This window comes from Lotus japonicus, chromosome 4 (genome assembly GCF_012489685.1).
Source record: "Lotus japonicus ecotype B-129 chromosome 4, LjGifu_v1.2".
Lineage (NCBI taxonomy): Eukaryota > Viridiplantae > Streptophyta > Magnoliopsida > Fabales > Fabaceae > Lotus > Lotus japonicus.
Genome location: NC_080044.1, coordinates 13,734,391 through 13,758,790, shown reverse-complemented (window position 1 = coordinate 13,758,790; position 24,400 = coordinate 13,734,391). Strand labels below are relative to the sequence as shown.

General features: G+C 38.9%; 2 protein-coding genes across 2 annotated transcripts; one reads left to right on the top strand and one right to left on the bottom strand.

Annotated features, from left to right (window-relative positions):
• The first annotated feature begins 10,333 nt into the window (after positions 1-10,333).
• On the top strand, positions 10,334-11,894 carry LOC130712338 (protein MAIN-LIKE 1-like). Its single transcript, XM_057562174.1, has 3 exons — positions 10,334-10,981; positions 11,069-11,560; positions 11,639-11,894. Exons 1-3 carry the CDS (start codon positions 10,334-10,336, stop codon positions 11,837-11,839), a joined length of 1,341 nt encoding a protein of 446 aa, XP_057418157.1. The 3' UTR covers positions 11,840-11,894.
• Positions 11,895-18,035: 6,141 nt separating this feature from the next.
• Positions 18,036-22,760, bottom strand: LOC130711409 (putative oxidoreductase TDA3). The gene is made up of 2 exons (XM_057561005.1): positions 21,866-22,760; positions 18,036-18,637 (listed from the first exon to the last, which is right to left on the bottom strand). Exons 1-2 carry the CDS (start codon positions 22,734-22,736, stop codon positions 18,267-18,269), a joined length of 1,242 nt encoding a protein of 413 aa, XP_057416988.1. The 5' UTR covers positions 22,737-22,760; the 3' UTR covers positions 18,036-18,266.
• Positions 22,761-24,400: the final 1,640 nt, after the last annotated feature.

The window sequence follows — 24,400 nt, the reverse complement described above, 5'->3', positions numbered from 1 at the left end:
TCATGGATGCATTGGTGATTGACTTTACTAGTGCTCCATTTATAAATTCATGTGGGAATATAATTATGTCTTGGACTATTATTATTCTTTCTATTATTTAGGGGGTCGACATCATTTTTTCTATTAAAATTTGAGAGACTTAATATTATGCAAAAAGTTAGTTAGATACCAAGATTATCTTCTCATATAAAATAGTTATTTTGGTTATATTTAAAGTGAGAGTTTTCTTTTTCGATACATCGAAAAATAAAGTGAGAGTTTTCTGCATACACCTTTGGAATATGGGTTGTCTAAAAACATTTGTGAGTGATCCATGTACGGACGACAATGTTCTCTTAATAGATATATGACTCTTGTTCCATATTATAATTTGAGAAACTTTCTATCTCAAAAGCTTTGAATAGGGGTGGGAATAGGATGGACTTAGGTAGACTTTGCGTAAATAAGCCTAGCTTGTTTAAAAATCTTAAGGTCTGAGCCTGGCCTGTGGCCTGTCAAAGGCTTTTTTTCGAGTCTGGCCTGGCCTTCTCGAAAGCCTGGTCTGGCCTGGTAGCCTGTTTAAAGGCCTGTTTTACAACAAGAGTTTTACGTTTGCTAACAAATTTATTTTATAGAAGCTATCAAACTTATAAATTAACGGGTTAAATTTTACCAAAATAACTTTTTCAACAATCAGACTCATAATATTATAAGCTATTAGATAGAGTTGAAACTAAACGAGAGAGTATGTTGGTTTCTAGAGTCGTAGAGCCAGTATAAAATCACACTTCATATTCAAGTATTAAAATACATTATATATCTATTTCTAAATAGACTTATAACTTTGAGATATTATATAAGTCAATTTGCTTAAATATATAAAAATGTCAATAAGTATATAATATTAAGATATTATGATAAATTTCTAATATATAGACATCATCAATGGTAAAATATATTTATACTAATCATATTTACAATGTACTAGAAAAATACTAATCATTTTTACTTAAATAGGCTAGCCTATAAGGCTTAAAAGACTTTTTGAATGGCTTGAACCTAGCCTTTTTAACTAAATATGCTTTTCAAAAAGCCTAAGCCTTGCCTATTTACCAATTTGGCCTGGCCTGGGCCTGAGCCTGTGGTAGGCTAGGCCATAGGCCCCTAAGAACGGTCTGGCCTATTCCCACCCCTAGCTTTGAAGTAGAGTTAGACTCTCATTCTCATATCCTAATATTGTTAACATTCAACCATGTCTGCCGTTTGTGACGGTTTCTAACACCTACAATATTATAAACTCAGTCATTTATGGTGATACAAAACCTCTAAAAATTGTAGATGCGGATGAATGACCACTTAAAAAAGTGTCACTCAGTGTGTGTTTGGTTTCAAATCTGGAGAGGCCAAACGTGGATCCAGAAATCCAAAAACAACTATTTCTTACTTCTGCAAACGTGGATCGGGGCCAAACGTAGATCTGCAGAAGTTTTCCAAACACACACTCAATCATATTCATATTATTTATTTTAGACTCCATATACATAAACCATGTGAATGTGCGACTATTGTTCTACAAACATTTAAGAACAGTTTAAACCTATAAAAACAATAAAATTGTGGGGTGGTGGGAGGGGGGTTGTTTTACCCTTCGCCATCAAATTCTCAAATTTTGGACAGTACTATTCCTAAATCTCCAGGAATTTTGTTTTTTCTAATTTTTAAATACACTTCATATATCGAACGTATTTCATTCGCATCTTTTGTACTCCCTCCGGTCCTATTTATAAGCAAAAAAAAAAATTTACATAGTTTAAGAAATGTAGTTAAACTAGATAAAATGCATTAAATATGTCTTGAATCAAAATAAACTTCCAAAATTGCCCTTTGTTATTAGTGTTGGAAAGTGGGAAAAAGAGAATAATTAATGAGACACATTTTACAAGTTAGAATTAATAAGGGCATCATTGGAAAAAAATAATTAATATAGCTCAAACTTTCATTTGATTCTTATAAAAAGGACCAAAATTTTTCTTCTCTTTCATGCTTATAAATAGGACCGGAGGGAGTATGTCCATAAATCATTATTGTTTATTGGAATAAATATGTTTTTGACTCTTCTAAAATAGTGAATAAATTGATTTTAGTCCCCTTTAAATTTTTTCGTTGATTTTGGTCATTCTAAACTAATTGAATTTAGTCTCTCAATACATTTTAATAACCCATTTTTGTTGGTGATTTTAGTATCATCAATGAATTTTAGTAGTAATGTGATTTATTGTAGGTCAATGCGATTACGCGTTAAGCTCGGAAAAGAGTAAGGGTAGTGCGGGGTGCACGCTTTGTTGAGCCAACGCATAATTGACCGCGATTAGATTGCGGGGTTCCAAGGGGCGGAGTCATTTGTGGCATAACAGTTTTCGGTTTCTGGAACAAACTCCTATTTAAGGAGTCATTTGGCCTCAGATGTTTACACAGAAAACAAAAGACCGATCTCTCTCTACATTTCTGATCTGTTCTCATTTGCCTGAAGCAGATTGTTCTTCAAGAATTATCCCAACAAGGATTTCGTGAACCCAGGTTAGAATAGGGTCGAAATACTTTGTTCGGAAAGTGTTCGAACACGATTCTTCGAAGTTATCCAAGATTATCATACCCAAATTTCTAACAAACGAACAAAGGTGTTTTTGTGCATTAGTGACGGTTTTTAAACCGCATAAATGTGTTCGTGGTAGTTTTAACCGTGACAATATGCCACAAAAATAGACGAACGATGAAAATCAACAATAATAAAAATTAAAAAAATGACTAAAATTCAATAACTCACTATTTAAGAGGATAAAAACATATTCAACCCTGTTTATTTTATGTTACCCACAAAGCTGGTCACGTATAAAAAATTGCCTACTATTTCTTGTAGGTAAATGGACAGTGGTACTACGTTGTTAACTTGTTATAGACATGGCTGTCATTTGTTTTCTTCTCCTACAGATCTACACTCTGATTCTCTGAAATCAATAAAATTCTACAGCAAATCCATCTTACTAGTAAATAACTGGACACCCTTGTTTTCACCTTTACTCACATTCGAAAGAACAGCGAAAGAAGAGTTGAATCACCAACGGGAACTGTTTTTAGAATGAAGAACAGAAAAAAGCACAGTATCTTAATTTGTTTTTAACCATCATTTAAGACTCACAACAATAAATATCATAGAAGCATTATTGAAGAGGGTCCCAAAATGCAATAATACTAATTTCTGGCCTCAATTAAATGGCCACCATTCCCAATTTGACTGTTATCATGTGTGAAAATACTACTCTACAAAGGACCAATCAACATTGCAATTGAATTTCGTGACCGCCAGAAGTTAAGGTCCCATTAATTAGCAATGAAGACAATAAATACGTGGTGCAAAATCTAATCAGCGTGGCACATCTTGTTTTTTCTTAAATTTAACGATGAACTCTATGATCCGTAACAGTGATGAAGATTGCTCAAAAACAATTCTATAGTACAACAATTCTGTGCAATAATAAAGGTGTTCTTGTTTTTTGACGGTGGACAAAAATAAACTGGACCCTTGCATCTGTCCGTTTACACCTTTTATGACATAACATATACAAATACAGTGTTTTCAAATTTGATTATTTGCAAGGTGGCACCAATCTGAACTTTGGGTACGTATTACAGTTTTGTTTTAGCAGAGTACAGAGGAGCTATGTTTTTTCCAGAGTTGAGGAACTAAGCATCCAGATTTCTGATCACACATGGGTAAGCATTATCACTATAGCATCATCATCATGTTATTCTTTATTAGCCTTTTTATTTGGTATCTTCCGTGTAGTCAATCATATTCGAGCTGGAAACATCTATGACATGTTGCACTCTTACACAAGATTTGTAATTAAGAATTAAACATGTATCATTTGAACATTGAGACTTTAATTAAAGAAAATCAAATGAACATAGAGTTGATATTATTATTTATTAGCTTGGCTCCTGCATTTTTAATATTTGGTGGCAGCTTTACTAACCCTCTTATTTAAAAACAATAATAGGTAAGAAGGTTGCTAGCATTAGCAATTCCAATTTTGAAAATTGATTAAATTCAAGATTCATAGGTCTTGTACCTGCTTTATATTTGGTAGATAATTAATTTGGGAAACATGATCTAGACTAAAGTTAATTGAACTTTTACTTTCTGGCTCCATTAATAGTAAAAGCTGCTTTAACTCTTTTTCATTAAGATCAATCCCTTTTATTCTATGCTAGGAATGAAAGGTTTAAAAGGAGGCTCTTAAAGCATACACATATTGCTTTTCTTTAATAGATATTCTCTTCCCAAATAAAAAGGTGCTTAGAGCTGCCTGAAAGGTGAAGAAGATTGGGGCCATGGCTGTTCGGGGAAGATGACCAAAAAGTAGCTCCAAGAAAGGTTAGACTCTATATATGGACGTTCGATAGATGAACTATGGTGCACCAAACCAAAGATAAGGAATTGTGATGCATGCATGATAAGTAGGGTTTGGAATCTTCTTTCCTAAAATTATGTTTTATTTTCTGTTTCATTAATAAAATTTTCACATGCTAATTGAAAAATTAAAGAATTGGTGTTTAACCTAACAGATACAAGACAAATAGATGACGATTTTTTTTTAATTAACTGACAAGATTATATTAGTGGCATGAGAAATTGATAAATCATTTAAAGACAAAAGATCTTGACCCGTTAACTAAAATTATCTCTCCTAGTACTTTTTAGAACTCATATATATAATTGATAGATATTGTTCACAAAGTGAACCTAAGAGACCAAGCTAAGAATTAATGAAGAATTCAAAGCCTAGTCTTTTTTAGAATTCTAAAGAAGAAGAGGTAGTCTATGGTGATTAACCTTTATAAACATCAAAACCCCTAGTTTATTGCGTAACCGCCGTTACCACGTGGCTACAGGGTGTTGGGACTACAGGTATTACGCCTTGACCTATTCAAAAGATAAAATGTCTAAGCTACAATAGTCTTCATCAATGACACATGATAAAATAAGTAAATCGCCCTCGTTGAACAAGACCACCCATATTAAATGAGGTCGCCCACTTTGACGTTAAGTCATTCGCCCTAGGAGAATAAGCTCAAGCTAGCCTTCTAGCCTATCTATCAACAACTAGGTGCGAACTCAATGATCATCATCAAATTCATCCATTCTAGCCCACAAAACACCAAACCTTAAATTCTAAAGCGAATTGTGTCATGTTAGCTTTTGTAACATCCCGACTTGACGACTGGCCTCACGGTAACAACACGAGTCTTTTCAGTGCACTTTGTCCTCACTCACGCACTTCCCGGGAAAACTTCCCAGGAGGTCACCCATCACGATATTGCTCCAAGGCAAGCACACTTAACCATGGAGTTCTTATCAGTTGGGCTCCCGAAAAGAAGTTGCAACTTGTTGTCATGAGTAGTACCAATCAAATCTTTTATGCCCTCCTCAACGGTATAGTCCATCCCTACACATTCTCGGAATACCTCTTGTTCGGGTGTGAGATCGGCTCATTCCTGTGACCCTCTGCCTAGAAGCCTGCCAGGAGCCGCTCCTTGTCCGTGCCTCACTGCACCGGCGATCACTCCCCGCCCTCGTCAGCCCCGGGTGTCACAGCTTTCCCCTTTAACATTTGCTACATTTTTTCTGAAAAACCCTCTTTGCAACGCCGCTAGGGTTGAGTTTTCTTCTCCCCCTTGAGGGATCCTTCTACTCCATTAGGGAGGTCTTTCTTCTTCTAGTGTTAGGTTTTTTCTCCCACAAGAGGTGAGTTTCTCTCACACTAGGTGAGCTTCTACCACATTAGGTGGGTTATTTACCCAAATTTTTGGGTTTCTTCTTTCCCCTATGTTTCTTCCACAACCACCATCCTTCCTCCGCCGTTTTGTTTCACCACAAACCACCCACCCACCGTTCAGCAAGAGATCTGAGAGCAACACCACCCACTCATTGTTTCTCCTCTCAACCGACATGTGACCTCCACCGCCATCTCGTCTCCAACAAAAGATATGAGCCTCACCGCCATCTTGCTGCCAATAGTAGGTCTGGGCCTCATGCCTGCTCCAGATCTGTGACCACCCACCCACAATATTTTTCTTCCCCATCAACAGATCTATGGCCATTTTCCGGATCTTGCTGTTAGTAGTGGTCTCCCCGACCTTCGCCCCCTCATCACTATCTCGCTCTCTGCCACCAACCACCACTGGAACCACCACCACTCTCCTCTGCTCCTCTTAGTTCAAGCTGCAGTGGTGCCTCGTGCAACGGTCTGTTTTCCTTTGCCACCACTTCCGCCGCCCCCATTCCATGATGGATGCCTCTGTTTTCTACTTGACTGCAGCTAAGACATGTACAGAATCTGCAAAAGTCTCTTTGTCATCGATGCCCCCAGAGATGTTTATTTGACCCCATTTGTGTTGTTGAAGCCATGATGGACTTCCTTGGTTGTTACACAATTACAACTAAGGAAAAGACGATTGAGTTGTTTATATGGGAGCGTTGTTCAAAAGGACACGTTCTCTTTTGCTCAGAAGTCACTTAGTCTCTTTGATTTTTTTTTTCTAGGGGGCTACTGTTGGGTCTTCAGTGTTTTGCTTCACGTTTTTATGCTGATTATGCTATCTTGAGTGTGCATGTTTGTTCTTTCATTTCTTCATGTGTATGTGCACTGTCAAAAAATTATAGAAATTTATTCTCACATGTTTGTAAGTGTCGTGTGGTAACCCTATGAGTTTTTATTCAATACATCTTTCAAAAAAAAAAGTGTGTGTTTTTAGTTTCATCATTCAATGTACTTCGTCCTTCTATGAACGTTACCGATTTCACTCCAATCATGATTATATGTAATTAAATAATTTTGACCATCAATCAATATTACCTTCTTTGAGCTCTCACAGTCTCATTTAATAATTTGCATCATATCTATACACACACCAACTCCTATCCTAATGAGAACATTTATAAATGTTAGTATATACCAACCAACTAGATGCTAATAGCAATAGACAAAAACAAAAGTTTGCAAAAAGGAATTAAAAAGGACTTGAAAATCATATTTTTAGTGGTGAATTTACTCAATTTAGAGATGTCCATGTCATTACTTAATTCCTTGATTTAAGACCTTTTGCAGGTGAAGTAATCAATCCCATTTACTTTGTGAAAACTGAAAAGATTCTGCCCCCTAGGCCTTTAAGTTGGCGTACAATGATTAAGTGCCAAAAAGAAATCTGACTATTCATGGAGCGGGTGCATCCTTTACTCAGTGGCACCTAGCTATAACACATAACATTTGTTTTTGCCTTTTAATTCTTTCATCAACAATGAACGAACAGAGTGGCTGTTCCTTTGAACTCAGGCTTTCTACAACTTTGCTTGCCCCAATGAACGGATCGTGCTTCTCCATTCCTTTTTCATTAAGTTAACAAGTGGAATCTTTGAACCATCTTGAGTCTTGACATTTTGCTAAGTTGATCAGCAACTAAGCAAGCATTTTTACAGATAAGGTAAAGTTAATTTATTTAGTTAATTGGACTTAGACAAAGGGAACGACAATCAATGAGAAAGTAGGGTGAAAAAACTTGTCAATAAAGCTAAGAACCAGTGATTAGTTCAAATGATACATATTTAATAGTCTCAAGTTTAAGTGTTGTGTACATAAAAACTAGTTGAGAGAGCTAGTCTCATAAGAATATGGATATTTCCGATTCGAAGAGAATTTCCTCATGAAGAATATATATGGTCAAACAAAGAAAGCTAACATCATATGAAGCAAAAAATACAGACCCCGAGCTTCTGCGACATATTGTCAAATAACCACTTAATCCCAAAAGCTTAAGCTGTTGGGTAAGGGCCACTTTAATGATTTTATATTATATTCTAACACGCCCCCTCACGCAAGAGCCCTTTGGGCTTGAAGCGTGGATAAATGCACAGGCCCACCTACCATGTGCTTAATTAAATTCCACTTTTTAATTAGAAAGTGAGGGGAGCAAGGATCGAACTCTAGACCTCTCGGTCATAGAGGCTCTGATACCATGTCAAATAACCACTTAATCCCAAAAGCTTAAGCTGTTGGGTAAGGGCCACTTTAATGATTTTATATTATATTCTAACACATATATCTGACATACTTGTTTGATGACAACCGCTAAACACAAAGAGTTTAAAAAAGTTCAGCGGAGACCTCCGCAAAATATATACGTCAATTTTGTGATTGTTTATGTAGTGTTCTCAAATCACAAATTTTATTTTTCTTATTTTTAAATACATTGCAAATTGTGGTGGTTACAAATTTGTCACAATCAACGTATGTCGGTCTGTGGTCTAGTCATCCTGAATGTCTACTAAACATTACCGAGTGAATTTTTTTATCAACAAAGCTAACACCGGTCACCAATTAGTGGATGATTCAAGTAATTCATGTTTAATTCCCTTTGAATAAAATCGCAGCTGTAAGTGAAAAATGTCTGTAGTCAAACAAAAAACAGCTAACATCAGGAGGTGGCTTTCAGCAGTTGAGCTTTGGTAAGCGGAGTCGACCCCGTGAATGTGAAGGCATGGCATGATTTGGTCCAAAGTCTAACAAACATTAAACAATGTCTACTTTCCTAAAACTCTTGAATTTAATGGAAGTCCTTGGTGAATAAGGTTTTGTTTCCCACTGGCATTTTGTCTTGTGCTTTGTCTAATTCTTCATACAGATTTGAACAACTAGATTCACACATGGACCCATAATCTTAGTTGAGAATATGTGCATATTTTACTAAAGATTATGTTTAGATTAAATATACAAGTCATTAGATTATGAAAGGAAGACACTAATTCCAAATCATGATAAGATGTAAAGTGCTTTTGTAGTGTGACTAACTATGAGCAATATTAAAGATTAGTAGTGCCAGTGGTCTACTAATTAATTAATAATGATTAATTATAACTCCCAGAATTCCGACACAAATGCTTACACATGAAGCCCGAGCACATGGCGGAGCATCGGAGTAATGTTAACGACATCTTCACTTCATTCACTAACCACCACCGTGACATTCATCAATTTTAAGATTGAAGAATCATATTATTCATATACAATCGAGAAAGGAATAGTACTCAAAATAGTAATGGTGTGCTGGTCAATAATGAATACTTAAGAGTTTTAAGAAATAGAAAAGAGAGAACAACATAATGATTATTAGTTTAAGGAAAAGAATACATTTTGAATGGAATTCAGAATAATTATAAGGGGATTGTTATTCAGACTCCCCCCTATTCAGACCCCTCAAAATTGGCGAATTGTCCAAAATGCCCCTGTTTAAAAAAAAAACTTTCCACTTTCCCCACTAACTCCCCCCCTCCCACTTCTTCAAACTTCTGAACCCCCCCCCCGACCCCTCCCCCAAACACATTTCACTCATTCAAAATCTCTCTCCCTCTCTCACGCATATCCTCCACTGCCTCCGCCTGCCGCCGCCATCGCCAGCAACACCGCAACCGTGTGGAGTCGCCGCCACCCCCATCGCCACCTTATGCTGCCAACAGCCCAACATTCTTCCCGGAACCCAGGTTCGTTACGCGACCCGACCTATTTTGTTATGGTTTTGATCGCACCTTGTAGATGCGTCTGTGTCGCATCTTGAAGGTGCGTGTTCAGAATGCACGCAGCTTAAGGGTGCTTGATACGCACCCTTAAGGAGCGACACAGACGCACCAAGAGAGTGCGTCATAGATCCTTATCTGTCAAAGCTTCAATGCTATGTTTTTGTTCTGTTATGAGTCTTATGTTTCCAATGTTGGTTCAGATATGGCAAGAACAAAGAATTTGAGTTTTCCCCCGGTCAACCGTTCTAGTCATGGTAGTAGAATCCCCCCCCCCACGACATCGGTACGTAAGGAGCGTGCAGTCGCCGCCCTACGAAAGAAAAAAGAAGCACGTAAAAGGCGTGACGAGGCAACCCGTAAAAGGCATGCAGGTAGTGCAACGACTGCTGCCAGTGCAGTACAGGAGCCTGAAGATGATGATATGGTTGATGCAGAACAGGGTTCTGGTGAAGGAGAGGAGGAGAGTTCTGGTGAAGAAGAGGAGGAGGGTTCTATTGAGGAGGAGGATGAGGAGGAAGAGGAGGACGGGGATGCACAAGCGGATCAAGGTGAGGAAGATGATGATGATGGCATATTCTTTCTTGGGGGGCCTTATGACAATACCTAGCTGAAGAGCTTCAAGCAACATATATCACTGGAGGTGTGGAAGCATTACAAGAAACCTGCTGAAGTGCTGAAGTGCTTGATAGGGGTGTCTTGAAAACCTACCACCATGGGAATGCTATGCTTGGGAATGATAAGGAGAATCATAAGGATGTGTTAAAATGCTTTTCGACTTATGTAAAGGGAAGGGTTGTGGCTGCTGGTCTATTGCCTTTGTTGACATGCAACCTTCCCTCTATTGACAAGACCATGCTAACAGTGTTTGTGGAGAGATGGAAGCCGAAGACATCCTCTTTCCATATGCTATTTGGGGAGATGACCATCACACTGGATGACGTTAGTTGTTTGCTACACATTCCAGTGAAGGGCAAATTCTTCACTCTCCCATCCCTGACTCGTGAGGAAGCAGCCATTGTATTGCATAAACAGTTTGGTGTTACACAAGCAGCTGCTGAAGAGGAGATTCGGAAGTCATTAGGATCTTATGCTCGTTATACATGGTTGTTGAAGGTGGCTGAAGACATGGCTAAGGAAGGGAAGACCAAGAAAGCTGCTAGAGCCTTCTTGATGCGTTTGGTGGGGATGACGATCTTCTGTGGGAAGACAAACAACAAGGTGGATGTTGCATATTTGAGGATGTTCATGGACTTGGAAAATGTTAGGGAGTATGCATGGGGCGTCATGGCATTGACTTTCCTTTATAACCAGCTGAAGGACGCCACCAAGGTCTGCACCACTAGTCTTGGAGGATACTTAAATCAGTTTCAGGTCTGATTCAACAACTCTTATTTTAGTTAAATTGTAATTAACGTAATTTAAGGTATCACATTTTGATGTATGATTATTTGATTACAGGCATGGATATTTGAGCACTTCCCTGCTTCATTGTTTGATAGAAACCTGAACAGGAAATATAGTGAGAAAGACCCGCGAGCTTGCAAATGGGTCACCAAGGGGGGGACTGTGGACCTGCATGCGAAGAGGCTAATCCTAGATGACCTTAGGGATAACAATGTTATATGGACTCCATATGACAGGCATAGAGTGGATTGGCCATTTCAGCAGGAGTGTCTTTACAGTGGGTGGATTCGGCATTCAGGCATCATCCGGCCATATCTGCCAGAGCGTGTATTGAGGCAGTTCCATATGCTCCAGGATCAACCTAATTTACCACCGGCAAATATTCCCCCTGTTGAGGATATTGATGAGAGGTTTGAGAACATGGCTCTGTGCGTGGCTGCACAACATACTGACACTCCAATGACAACGCCCGAGTGGTACAAGTCAATCTCACACCGCTTTGTGGTCCCTCCTGAAACAAGAGGTCCTGTGGCAGTAACTCTTGTGGTAAGGATCAATAATTTAATGACTACTTTGATTTTGTTTATGTTACAATTTATGATTCTGTTTCATTGTTGCTTGTAGGATGTTCTCGAACAATTACGGGAGTTGAGTGATATCATAGTTGACCCCAGTGAGACCCCTCAGCGGATCCTCGAGACAAACCAGCGTATGCGGGATATCATAATGCAGCACTTGGAGTATGGAGGTGACGATGATGACAGTGGCAGTGGCAATGAAGTTGCACCTCATGGTGGTGGTGGCCCTGACAAAAAGAAGAAATGAAAAACATCTACCTCGAAGACTAGTTAGGTCTAGTGTTTTAGGATTAATTTATGGACGACTGTATTGAAGACAAATTACTTTTCACGTAGGTTGTGTTTAAAAGAAAAGTTATGTTGTGATGTAATTAATTTAGTCTCCAATTGTTGTGTTTTGTACCATTTACTGCTATGTTTTTTATCATGTTCTGTTTTGACTGAAACGTTTCTGTTGCAGAGTTCCTTTCTCATCGCACACTCAGGGTGTGCCTGAATCGTACCCTTAAGATGCGTCTAAGACGCTCCATGAGAGTGCGACGTGTAACAAAATCTGTGTTTAATCAGAAACTTTAAGGCCAGGGTCCCTGTACATTACACAAGTTCTGAATTAATCGCACTCTCAGGGTGCGTCTTAGACGCTTCTCCATGGTGCGCTTGAGCGTCTAAGACGCACCCTGAGAGTGCGATTTGAAACTCGAAACCAGAAACAGATATGAAACAGAAACATGATGAAACAAACATGAACATAATCATATACAAGAAAAGGACTTTATTCATAATTTTTGGATGATAAATTACAAAATTTTCGAACATACAAGTACAATGACCCCTAGACCCTAAGTCCTAACCATAGTACTTGACATATACAAGTACAATGACCCCCCCACATATGGGATACAATCAGGAGGGAGTCTTCCTCTTCTTCAGGTCCTCTTCCTTGGCTTCTGAGCTCATTTTCCTTGTCTTCTCCTCCTCGGCATCCCGGATGGATCCAGTGCAGCCACCTGAGCCTGGGTGAGCCTTGATGTTTCCATCACAATCTTACACCACCGGAGGGCATTTTCTACGGGAGCGTGGACCTATTCTATTTAGCAACTTTGAGTACTTTGAACAAGCAAGTATGAGCAAGGATGGTCACCCCTACGTTAGCAACTTTGGCACTCTGAATTTGAAATTTCACTTTCAAAGTACTCAAAGTTGCTAATGTTGGGGATAACATCCACATAACCCCAACCACTCAAAACCCCCTAAACCAAAAGAATAACATTAAAAACAAGACATACTAAAAGCATAGAAGAGGAGTGGAGGAAGAAGAGAGATTTTGTGTGAAAAATGAAGGATTGGGAAGCCCTTTTATAGAGTTGCGGTGACCTAGGTTGTAACGACGCACTTAATGACTCATTTAATGAGTTTTACCGGTTGTTGACTCATGGTCAATGGTCGGTGCGTTTTAAACGCACTCTCAAAGTGCGTCACCATCGCACCCTCAGTGTATGTCCGGTGTCGTACTCTGAAAATGAGGTTCAAACTGCGACCATCACGCTAGTTAAAGGTGCGTTCGAAATGGGTAATTTCGGGTTTCAGAAATTTCCTTCGGCTAAATAGGGGTGGGGGGGTCTGAATAACAATTCCCTAATTATAATAAGTACAAAGCAATTAAAATATGAATGGGAGTACTGATTACAAAGAATACTTGCAAAATTTGATTCTTGAATTTGTGTTGGTTACAAGAGGAAGAAATTCTTGAATTTGAGAATACAAGCTCAGAAATACTTTGAAATTTTAACTCACAATAATTTTTTCAAAAGAATGAAGGAAGCTCAAAGTTAACTTCTACCTTCTTCTCATGCTTGAATGCCTTATTTATTGAAGTTTAGTGATGTTGTTGGTAGCGGTTTGAAACCGCCACCCATATTTTCCGCAAATCTCGAATGTGGAAGACCAATTTTCCTCCCCCCCTGCTTTTTCGCTAAATTTAGAGAGAAATTCCTGAAAGTGTTTTTCTTTAGCAAGACCCTTATCTCCCGAGCGTCTCTTTATCTCCCCCTCTGTACTGAAAAGGGTTGTTGTGTGTCCAAAGTTACACCTTGTGGCCTCATCTCCTCCCTTTTTTCATCTCAACATAAATATCTTGATTCCAAGGGTTATGCACACTATTGCAAGGGTTCTCAGCACAAAGGTGCAGTGGTTCTCATTACAGAGGTGCAAGGTTTCTTCTTCCTAGGGTTCTTAGAGAAAATGTGCAAGATTCCACTTCCAAGGTTTCTTTGTGCAAGGTGCCCCTTCACTTGGTTTCTCAACGCAAGGTGCCCCTTCTTCGCGACACAGAGGTTAGGCCAGATGGTGAACACTTTTCTCTTTCGCAATGAAAGAGTTTTTAATGAGGCGCACCCCTTAAAAAGTATATGTTGTTCACGGTTTACAGAAAGAGATTGATGGGTTTTAAAATTCTTGTCTTGAAGGGAAGCATCAAGACCGGCCAAGCAGTGTGAAAGCTTTGTGTAAGACCCCGAATTAAATAATTAGATTATTTATTTACTTTCGTCGTGTTGATTAATTAAGTAATTATATTTTATTGTTTTATGTTATTTTCATGACTCGAGTCCTATTACGAGACACGAAAACTATTTATATAATAATTAAGTTCAAATTATGTTTAAGGTTGACACTGTAGTCAGCTTAAGTAATAGAACGAGCCATATTCGCACCCGACTACGGTCGAGAGTGTCCGAAAAAGGCTATATCCGCTCCTAAAGCACAGTTTAAAAGAATTTTAGAATTGAAGGGAGAATAATAACCTCTAGGTATTTTTCCCATGACCAGTGTTTCGATACGAAACCCTGGACTGTACGCTTGTTAGGTTTTGCTTCCCGGAAGTTCGTCGAAGCTAGACTTTAACTTCTCGGGGACTTTAATTAAGACCCTGAATGAAGAGTTTTTCTATTCGGAGCTTCTAACGAAGTTTCCATCCGCTTTGTCACAATTCTTTCAGCAATTGCGACATTTCTTCAGAAGGAAGTTTCTCCATCCGACGTCGACTGCAAAATGTAGTTTTTCGGCGTAAATCGACTCACACCGTCTTTGAGACGCTTTCCTCAATTAAATGAACCTTGATTTGAGTTTCGACATTCTGTCGCCGAATACTCAATTTTTATCAGCAGATGAAAGTACTAAAACGACCGGAACCGCGAAATCTCGATTTTTCGGATTTTCCCCTCTCCTATAAAAAGGGAAAAAATGAGAAAATATCTCATTTTCTCCCAAAGTGGCCGAGAGCTCCAAGAGAGAAAGAGAGAGTGAGATTTTTCTTCAATCCTTGCCCGATCGTCCTGATTTCGGAAGCTACGCGTAGGCACAGAGGTAAGGATGCTTAATCCTACTTCTATTTCTGCTTTCTGTCGGCTTATTATATCTATTTCTGTGCTCAAAGTTTTGAGGTTTTTGTAAAAATGTCCGATTACCTCGATTTTTCTTTCCAACTATCTTCTACTGCAACCCAACATGCTATAATCTCTGTCGGATCGTTCGGATTTTCACCAAGTCGTCGTAGATCTGAAAAACTGACTAAAAACTTATTTTCTTCACATGTGCTTACTTTATTATCAAAAAGTCGCAACCAAGCTTAGTACCCTTGAGATTAAGTTCTATAAACGTCGTTGTGAACAACCCTATCAATTTTGTTTTTCAGAATTTCAACTTTGAGTTTTTGGTCATTAATTCTGGACCAAAATACGCCTAAGTCGTATTTTCAGTCGTTAAATATTTCTGAGAGTTTCCCTGGCCTAGATATAACCTACGAATACCTAGGAATTATATTAGATCGAAGAAAAAGTTCAGAAACCCTATTTTTTAAAGTGGCCGAAACTTTTTGGAGCTGTACTGTGTCCAAAAATAATTTTTGGGTTAGTATGGCCTGAGCAATAGCGTAGCCCTCTCCGTTGTCGAAATTTTGGCGTTGGTTTCGTGTCATTCCGAGTTTTGTAGCTCGAGTTATGCGCATTTTAGCGAAAACATGTCTCTGTTGTCCGTTCGTGCCTGAATGTCGAACTCTAGAGCTTCGAAAGCTTCTTTTCGGGTTTTGATAGTGTTATTAGTTGTATTGTTTCTTAGCGACTAAGCAATGATACTTTGCTTAAGGTTTGGAACGAGTTGAGCTGAGGAAAGAGACTTTGGAGCAATTGGTGAAGGTTCACAACGGAGGAGGACGCCCGGGGAACTTGCTCAGTTCGGGAGCTTTATTTTGGATTGGACTGGGATGTTGAGCTTGGATGGAGAAATTGGCTAAGGTAAGGGTAACTCAGTTTTAGAGTGTCCTTGAGTCTTGCATGTATTTATCGCACTGCCTGCGTTTGAGATGAAGATGTTTATATTGATTGGCAGATGATTATGATTATTATGTTGAACTGAGAAAATGTTTTCTGGAGGCTTCGGCCGAGGGAACTTATTGAGACGTGTGTCTCCGTTTTCTGAGAGGCTTTGGCCGTTTACTAGTTTCTGTCATTGAACTGAGCTGGTATGCATTGAATTGATTTATTTTTGTCGATAATATGAATAACATGTGATTATCTTGATTTGATTATGGAATTTGGGATTGTTGTTTGAGTGACTACTGAGTTGGATGAGATGTTTTGATTTGCTTTAAGTGGCAATGAGGTGGGGTGTGGTCCCGCGTGATTGTCCCGTCCTTCGAGACGTTATACAGTGGCGATGAGGTGGGGTGTGGTCCCGCGTGATTGTTCCGTCCTTCGAGACGTTATACAGTGGCGATGAGGTGGGGTGTGGTCCCGCGTGATTGTCCCGTCCTCCGAGACGTTATACAGTGGCGATGAGGTGGGGTGTGGTCCCGCGTGATTGTCCCATCTTGCGAGATGTCCTAAAGTGGCGATGAGGTGGGGTGTGGTCCCGCGTGATTGTCCCGTCTTGCGAGACGTTATTGATCGATCCATTTTTGTTGCAGCATATAGTTGCATCATAGGGGAATAATATTTGCTTCTGATGTTTTGGTTGATAGTTGATTTGATTTTATATTGTTGAAGTTGTCGATATCTGATTTGATGTTATATTGTTGAGGATTGTTGATATCTGATTTGATGTATATTGATGAAGTTGTTGATATCTGATTTGATGTTATGTTGTTGAGGTTGTCGATATCTGAATTAATATTATATTGTTGAAGTTGTTGATATCTGATTTGATGTTATATTGTTGATTTTATTGTTATCTGATTTAAACCTAGGGTGTTAAGTTGTGGATATCTGAGTAAATATATGTTGTTAAGTTGTTGATATCCTGAATTAAATTGGTAGCTTACTTACCATGACATGTATTAGATTTGAATAACATGCTTTTCTCTTTTATATGTGGTAGTTGTATGGAGTTAACCCTTTCTATTTGCTACTTGTTGTTTGGGTGCTTAACGCTATTAGGCGATGGAGAATCTTCGATGGAGCTTGATCTTCGTACGAGTCGGAGAGAAGAATAGAGTCGGGTGTAGGGCTAGAGCCTTGGATTAGAGAGCTTACCCTTATTGGTTTAAGCTTGCATAAAGATTTTAGGAATTTATATTTGAGGTTTCGGGTAGGTTCCGATGCATTGCTTTCCTACGGTTCCCCGATGTGGAGATCGTAGGGAGTATGTCGGATTCATGGTGTCAATGCATAATAGGTTTTTGTTGAGTTGTTTCTATTGATTAGGTTTTGTAGTTGGGAGTATGCATGACATGTTTTGGAAATACATTTGAAAAGAAAAAAAATATACTCGTGTTTATACATTCTTTTGGAAAACATTGCATATTTATTTTATCAGATGGTTACTATTGTGACCCCCGAAATTCGGAGCGTTACACTTTGGTTCGAAACCCTAAAGCTTTAAAATAAAACATGACCGATCTAAACCCTAAACTCAAAAGACTTAGACAACAAATGCTTAAAGCCTTGGAGGCTTGTTGCTGTCCTATACTCCTATGACTACTACGTGGTCAGTCATCTTTTAAATTTACAACTAGATTCTATTTCTTTAGTATGTATGCTTGACCGATTTAACTTCCGGTACATGTTAATGTGAAAATTCACAATGTCAAGCTTAATTGAAGCAACAACTAAATTATCATAAAGAGAGGAGTAAATTGCTGGTCCTTGAAACCCTAAGGTCATCACTATAAAGATAGGTGAGATGCAAATGAAAGGACATGTTGAATACCCGACTAGCTGGCTAGAGAGGTATGACCGATCGACTAGCTCTCTGTATATTTAGGAACATTTCTAAACATTATGTAGCAGTTGGTGATGAATATGATTCTAGTGACTTGGCTCAGCGAGGGAAAATACATCATTATCATATAAACTCTCTAATGAACTTGTTACAGTTGCATCTCACCTATAATAATATAAGTTGAATTGTTGCAGATTAAAACCTTAATCACAAAAATGAAGGCATGTAAATGTAGGTCTCAGCAAAGCCAAGTAAGGAAAAGGAGAGTTTGAGTCGGACCCCACAGCATGAATGATGAAGTAGTCACTAACTCACTATACCTTCTATACTGATCCCATAATTAAAAACAGCATGAGAAGAAGTCATTAAGCATAATTCACGGTAGGTGGCTCTAAGTACCAATCATTCTTCCTCTATCTATATATATATTTATTTTTTTACATGGCATAGTGGAACACTGTCTAAGTCTTGGTAGGCGCAACAAATCTAGCAGGACTAAACCTCTTAAGATCAACAATGCTAGAATTACCATCGATGATGAGCTCAGCCATGGCACCTCCAGTTGCAGGACCATTGAGAATACCCCAGCAATTGTGTCCTGTGGCTACATAACACCCCTTGATCCCAGGAACTTCTCCTATGACAGGAACCCCATCATCAGTGCAAGGCAAGAAGCATGCTTGCTCTGCCTTCACTGTTTCCTCACCCAGATGGCTAGACACCGTCTTAGCCACTCTCTTCAGCATCTCAATTGATTCAGGCTTACCCCTAATCTCATCTGGATCATCTGGTACCTCTTCCTCTGATGACATCCCACACACATACACCTCCCCTGACAATTCAACCAACAACTTCTCATTAACATATTTCATGAGTAATACCATGTTTATTAACAGGTTACCTAAAGGATTAACAGAACCCTGCAATGTCAGAGTAAACATCACTTGAATTTGATAAAATAATACTTGTATTTCATAGATAATACTTGACTAGACTACAATATATATAGACTAACAAATAGATAAAAAGAAACTAAATCTATCTAAACCTATCTCTATTTAAATAGATATTATCTCTATTTAAATAGATACTAATCTAAAATAGAGAAACAAATCTAAACTATATCTCAATGAGATAAGACTAATAGTAAACTAAATCTAAACAGATATTCAACACTCCCCCTCAAGCTAAAGCTTACTTAGCTTTAAGCTTGTAACAAATCGAACCCAAGAAGAAAATTATCTTAATAGATATCCCTTAATAATGACAGTCTTGGCGAATTTCTGAATTGAATAACCTTTCAAACTTCTAGTAAATCCATGGCGATAAAAGCCAACTTCTCATACTTCAAATTGAATAATCTTTCGAACTTCTGCTAAATCCATGGGCAGGCAAAAGACAACTTCTCATACTTGATCTGGCTGAAATTGATGCAAGACAAAAACCAATTCTTCTGGAGTATCGTAGGGTAGCTGAGTCAGCAAACAAGGGCGAAAAACCAGCAACAATACGCCCGAAAACAAAACAAGGCTGAAGCAACAACTCACCAACAACAACCACACAGAAATAAAACATACTTGAGGTCGATCGATTGATGGCTTCTAAGACAAACAATGGTGTCAACTTTGACACAGACAACTCTCAAACATTAGAGAGCAGGCCAGCGCAACTCGCAGCTAGAGCCCTAAAACCAAAACCAATAACTCTCAACTAGAGAGTGGGCCAGAGCAACTTGCAGCTGAAGCCCTAAAACCAGAAAACCAAACAATCGAGACAAAACAAACGAAGGTGACATTGTCACCTTCAAAACCAAACAAAACCAAATTGCATAAAGTCAGCCAAGATCAATATAATAAGAGCATCACGAACCATGAGACGCAAACTAAGAACTCAAACAGCAAGAAACATTGCAGATGAGAAAACACAGCAGACTCACGAACCAAACTAGAAGAGTTGGACCGGACGATCACCACGGTGGCGGCACAACACCTCAAAACAGAGCCAAACAATAAAATCCTTTACACCGGAGATCTAAACAATGCAACCCTTCACCAAACAAACGAATTACCATTGCCAATTGCCAAGGAGAAGAATTTCAATTCTATGCAACATTCAAAGACTATCAATAGTGTAGCAGCGCAATACAATTAGATCCAACCAAACACTTCTTCAATACAACCTCCACCAAACCAGCAACAAAGGGTAACGATTGTCGAAGGTGTTGATTGTGGTCTTTATTAGGATATTTAGCAATATCCAACACTTCCCCTCAAGCTAGAGCATATATGTCATATGCATAGCTTGTAACAAATATAATTAAGATATTTCCAGATCTTCCCCTCAAGCTAGAGCATATATGTCATATGCATAGCTTGCAACAAATATAATTAACTTGCGGAGAAAAGCTACTGCTGCCAAACACAATGTTAGTGAATCTGCGAAATCTGAAATTGCTCAAACTGTTGCATCAAGGAAATCTCAACCTTGTCATGAACCAGAATTGTAATGATGTTGGTCGAACACTTCATCACTGTGAACACATTAATTTATGAAAAACTGATTTTGATCGCCACAAATGTAATGATCTTTTTGTGATTTCTATACTGAAAATTCAGTATATGAATTGGCAAAGAAGGAAATTGACGAAGAAATCATAGGAGAATCACAAGATGAAGGGCATTAGTAGTGTTCTTTTCCATCAAAACTTCAATACCACTGCTGTTGATGAAATAGAAAGGAAAGCTCCAACAAAAACCTCTTCTGAAGCTTTACCACCACATAACGATAAAGTAAGTTCACACATGCACATAAATAGAAAAATCTGAAGTAGGCATCCAAGAACAACAAACAATACTCTGGATCTGGGCAAAAGGACCCCTGAAACAGCACCAGGAGGGGTAGACGACCTTGTCTGTGCAATTGCGACGGCGAAAGGATGCTTGGAGGGTGGCGCGAGTGTAACTCACTCGCTGAGAAGAAGACGGCGCGTGGAAGGACATTGATAGTGGCTGAACATTACTAGGGTTCCAAGACAAAGGGGACCATAATCAGAAAGAAACGAGGCCGTAAGAAAACGGCTAGAACTAACAAGCGGAAGCAAAGTACGAAAAATAAATCCAGAAAGATTTGGAAAGTCACCATGAGGGGGCTCACGGGGGAGGAGCCCCCTCACAGCGGTAGGATCGAAACTTGAGCTCTGATACCAACTTGAATTTGATAAAATAATACTTGTATTTCATAGATAATACTTGACTAGACTACAATATATATAGACTAACAAATAGATAAAAAGAAACTAAATCTATCTAAACCTATCTCTATTTAAATAGATATTATCTCTATTTAAATAGATACTAATCTAAAATAGAGAAACAAATCTAAACTATATCTCAATGAGATAAGACTAATAGTAAACTAAATCTAAACAGATATTCAACACTCAGCCCCCTTATTAGAAATTGGGAGGCCTATACTCAACCACAAAAGCTAGCTCAAGAGTTGAGGTTTGCACAACCCTTATAAACACTTGATTGGCCTTATCTCTAGCCAATGTGGGACTTCTAACAACATCTACACAGATATTCAATTAATTTCCGCCAAGTCAGAAAATGAATTTTTATTTGAATTAAAATTAAGAACAAATGTAACTGTTACTACTACATGTCGGATGTCAGTATAAAACTGTTTTACACGCATAGTGTAACACAATTACACCCTTAGTTAAATTTACAACATAATGCACTTAATATTTGATTAATTTAAATAAAAGATGAGTTATGACTTGTTTATTCATATACACTTTTAAAAATTAACTTGAATTTATGTAATTATGCAATCAATATGATTAATTCACACTTGTATCATTTTCCACTTCATTTACATATAAGATTCTATCTATCTATCTATATCACCGGTCGCATCTTTTACTTTCTCTCTCTTTTCTTTCTATCTCTCCATAAAACTTTTTCCTTAACTAGATACCTCCTTTCCACTAGAATGTATATACTTGATCCTTAAAGAATAAGCCAAATGTATAGTGTACTTGTTGGTGAAAATATACCTGTGGGGCGAGGGTAAATTTCTGGGTCAAGAGTTTTTCCTCGTATGGAAGGATGATAGCTCAGAAAGAGTGCATGAGGGGTGATAGCATTGGGCTCTCTGGGCTCCAAAACAATACTATGGGCCTTAAGCCCATAAACTCTAAAAAGCGAAGACAGCAAGCCCAGCTTGCTGGACCAAGGGCCCAAAGCCAACACCACAGCATCAGCCTCCACAACTCGCCCTCCTTCCAGAACCACCGATCCAACTCTTCCCTCATCCACCACCACCCGCTCCAATTTCCCAATCACCACCTCCACCCCGTGCCTCTCCACCGCTCTCTCAATCAGCGTGCGAGTGAAAAGCCGCGGGTGCACCTGCGCCGTCGTTTCCACGGTGCCATTCGTTTTTGACCCGCGTGCCGGCCCGTCAATCCATGACGGCAAGGAAGCACCGCCGGAGGTGGCGGCGGGGGCCTGGGATTCAGTTACGGTGAGGCTGAGAGTGTTGAGGGGTCTATAACCGTAGGATTGTGAACCATCTAGCTCGTCGGAGAGGGAGCGGTGGAGATTGAAGCTTGCGCGAGCCAGTTGCTCAAGTGGCCCTCCGTCGCACCAGTCGAGGGCGAGGAAACTGCCGGCTTTTCCTGAAGCGGCGCATGCAACTTCGGATTTCTCGATGAGGGTGACGGCGGCGCCCTTCTTGGCTAGGAAGTAAGCGGTGCATACACCGATGACTCCGCCGCCGCAGACAACCACTCGTTTTGGCGGATTCATGGGCGGCGATGGCTGAATTAGCTTCGCGGTAGTGATGCGAAATTTGTTACGGGGGATGAGAATGAACGGTGACTGGTACTGCCAAACTCCCACCACCACACTCATATTGTTGCACATTTTTTAATCACCCAGCGAGACACGTGTCTGTTTACCCTAGTTCATCATTTTACACTAGCAATTTAGGGCTTATAAATAAGGCTTAATCCTCAAATAAGTCTCTGTCTTTATCTCGCCGTCTGAACCAGGCCCTTCACCGGAAAAATTTGTAGAAAAAATTCCTATTTTTTAAAAGCGTATGGAGTCAGTCCTGGCCAGAGCTTGGAATTCCGGCGTGTGATGATTTGGTCTGCTGACAGTATTAATAACGCTTACGTGGATTTAAAACAAAATAATAAATTAACACATTAAAAAATTAAATTAAATTAAGAAAATAAAACAAATTAACAAATTAATCCTAATCTAATTAACAAACCCAAAACACTTTCATTATCACTATCATCCACTGGTCCATGTTCATCGTGTTCATCATTCTAACCCAGAAAAATGCAAGTCCAGAATTCTTGTTCCTTGACTTGTGCTTCTTCTCCTTCTTTGATCTCTTAGACCTGTAACCCACCCTCATACAAACCCATCGGAGCTTCATCACTCACCGGAGCAAACAAACCCACCCCCACCCTCAACAAAAACCCCAACCCCAATCGAAACCCAAACCCACGACTCCCCACCCCCACCCTCAATAGAAACAGAGAGGAACAAAGAGGAGTGTTGCTTTCATTAATACTGCAGTGAAGACCCATGGAAATCGCATGAACAACTTAGAGGATGCAGAAATTCGAAACCTAGATCGCCAACATTGTGGTCTCCGCAACCAGCAAATCATCCGGACCATCATAGAAACCCAAATCGCGCCTCTCCTTAACCCAAATCGTGCCTCCATTAATGTTGAAAGATTTTTTTACCACTCTACGTTTGAATCTCTCAAGACTCAATTGTAGTATAGTAAAGGGTTTTGTCGTATCCACAAAGAGGTGTAATACTTACACCGTTCAATAGATAACAAACTCAAATGATGGTTAACAAAGATATTAGGTGTTTGTTTAAGAACATGAAAATATAAATAAAGTAGATAAAATAAAGTAGATAAAAGAGTTGGATTCACCAAGGTAGATAGTTTTGCTGAGATTAGAGTTTCGTTGTTTGACCTCTACGTATTCTATTGATTCACATACAAATATCGTTCTATGCAATTGATTCCTCCCACCATTTCTTATCTTACTACCCAGTCCCCCGGTGTAGAAGATTATCAACTCCCTATATTAACCTTCAATCCCTTGATCGATTAACAATAGTAAGTAGCATTAAGCATGGATGTTTGAATAGACTAATGATTTAACCCTATCCCTAGACCTTAGAATCATTAGATGATTTTACCTAATTCATATTTAAATAGTTAGTTCCCACCATCCTATTAAATCTAAATTCATGTTCTAGGTGATCAATCCAAAACAAGCATGAAGCACAAGGTAAAAATCATTGAATCATGGAAAAGAAACATATGATTAACTCTAGTTCGGATTCAAGAACGTGTGAGTTCCCTACACAAGTTTGAATCAATCAAAATACCCAAGGGGATCAACCTAAGATATTGCATGAAAAGAAATCAAATAGATTGCATGAGCATCAAAACAACTAGCTCTAATCCCAACAAATGAGAAATTAGCTATCCATTTCCACGGATAGCTTTACAATCATAAAAGAGAAGAAGAACGATGAAAAACCGA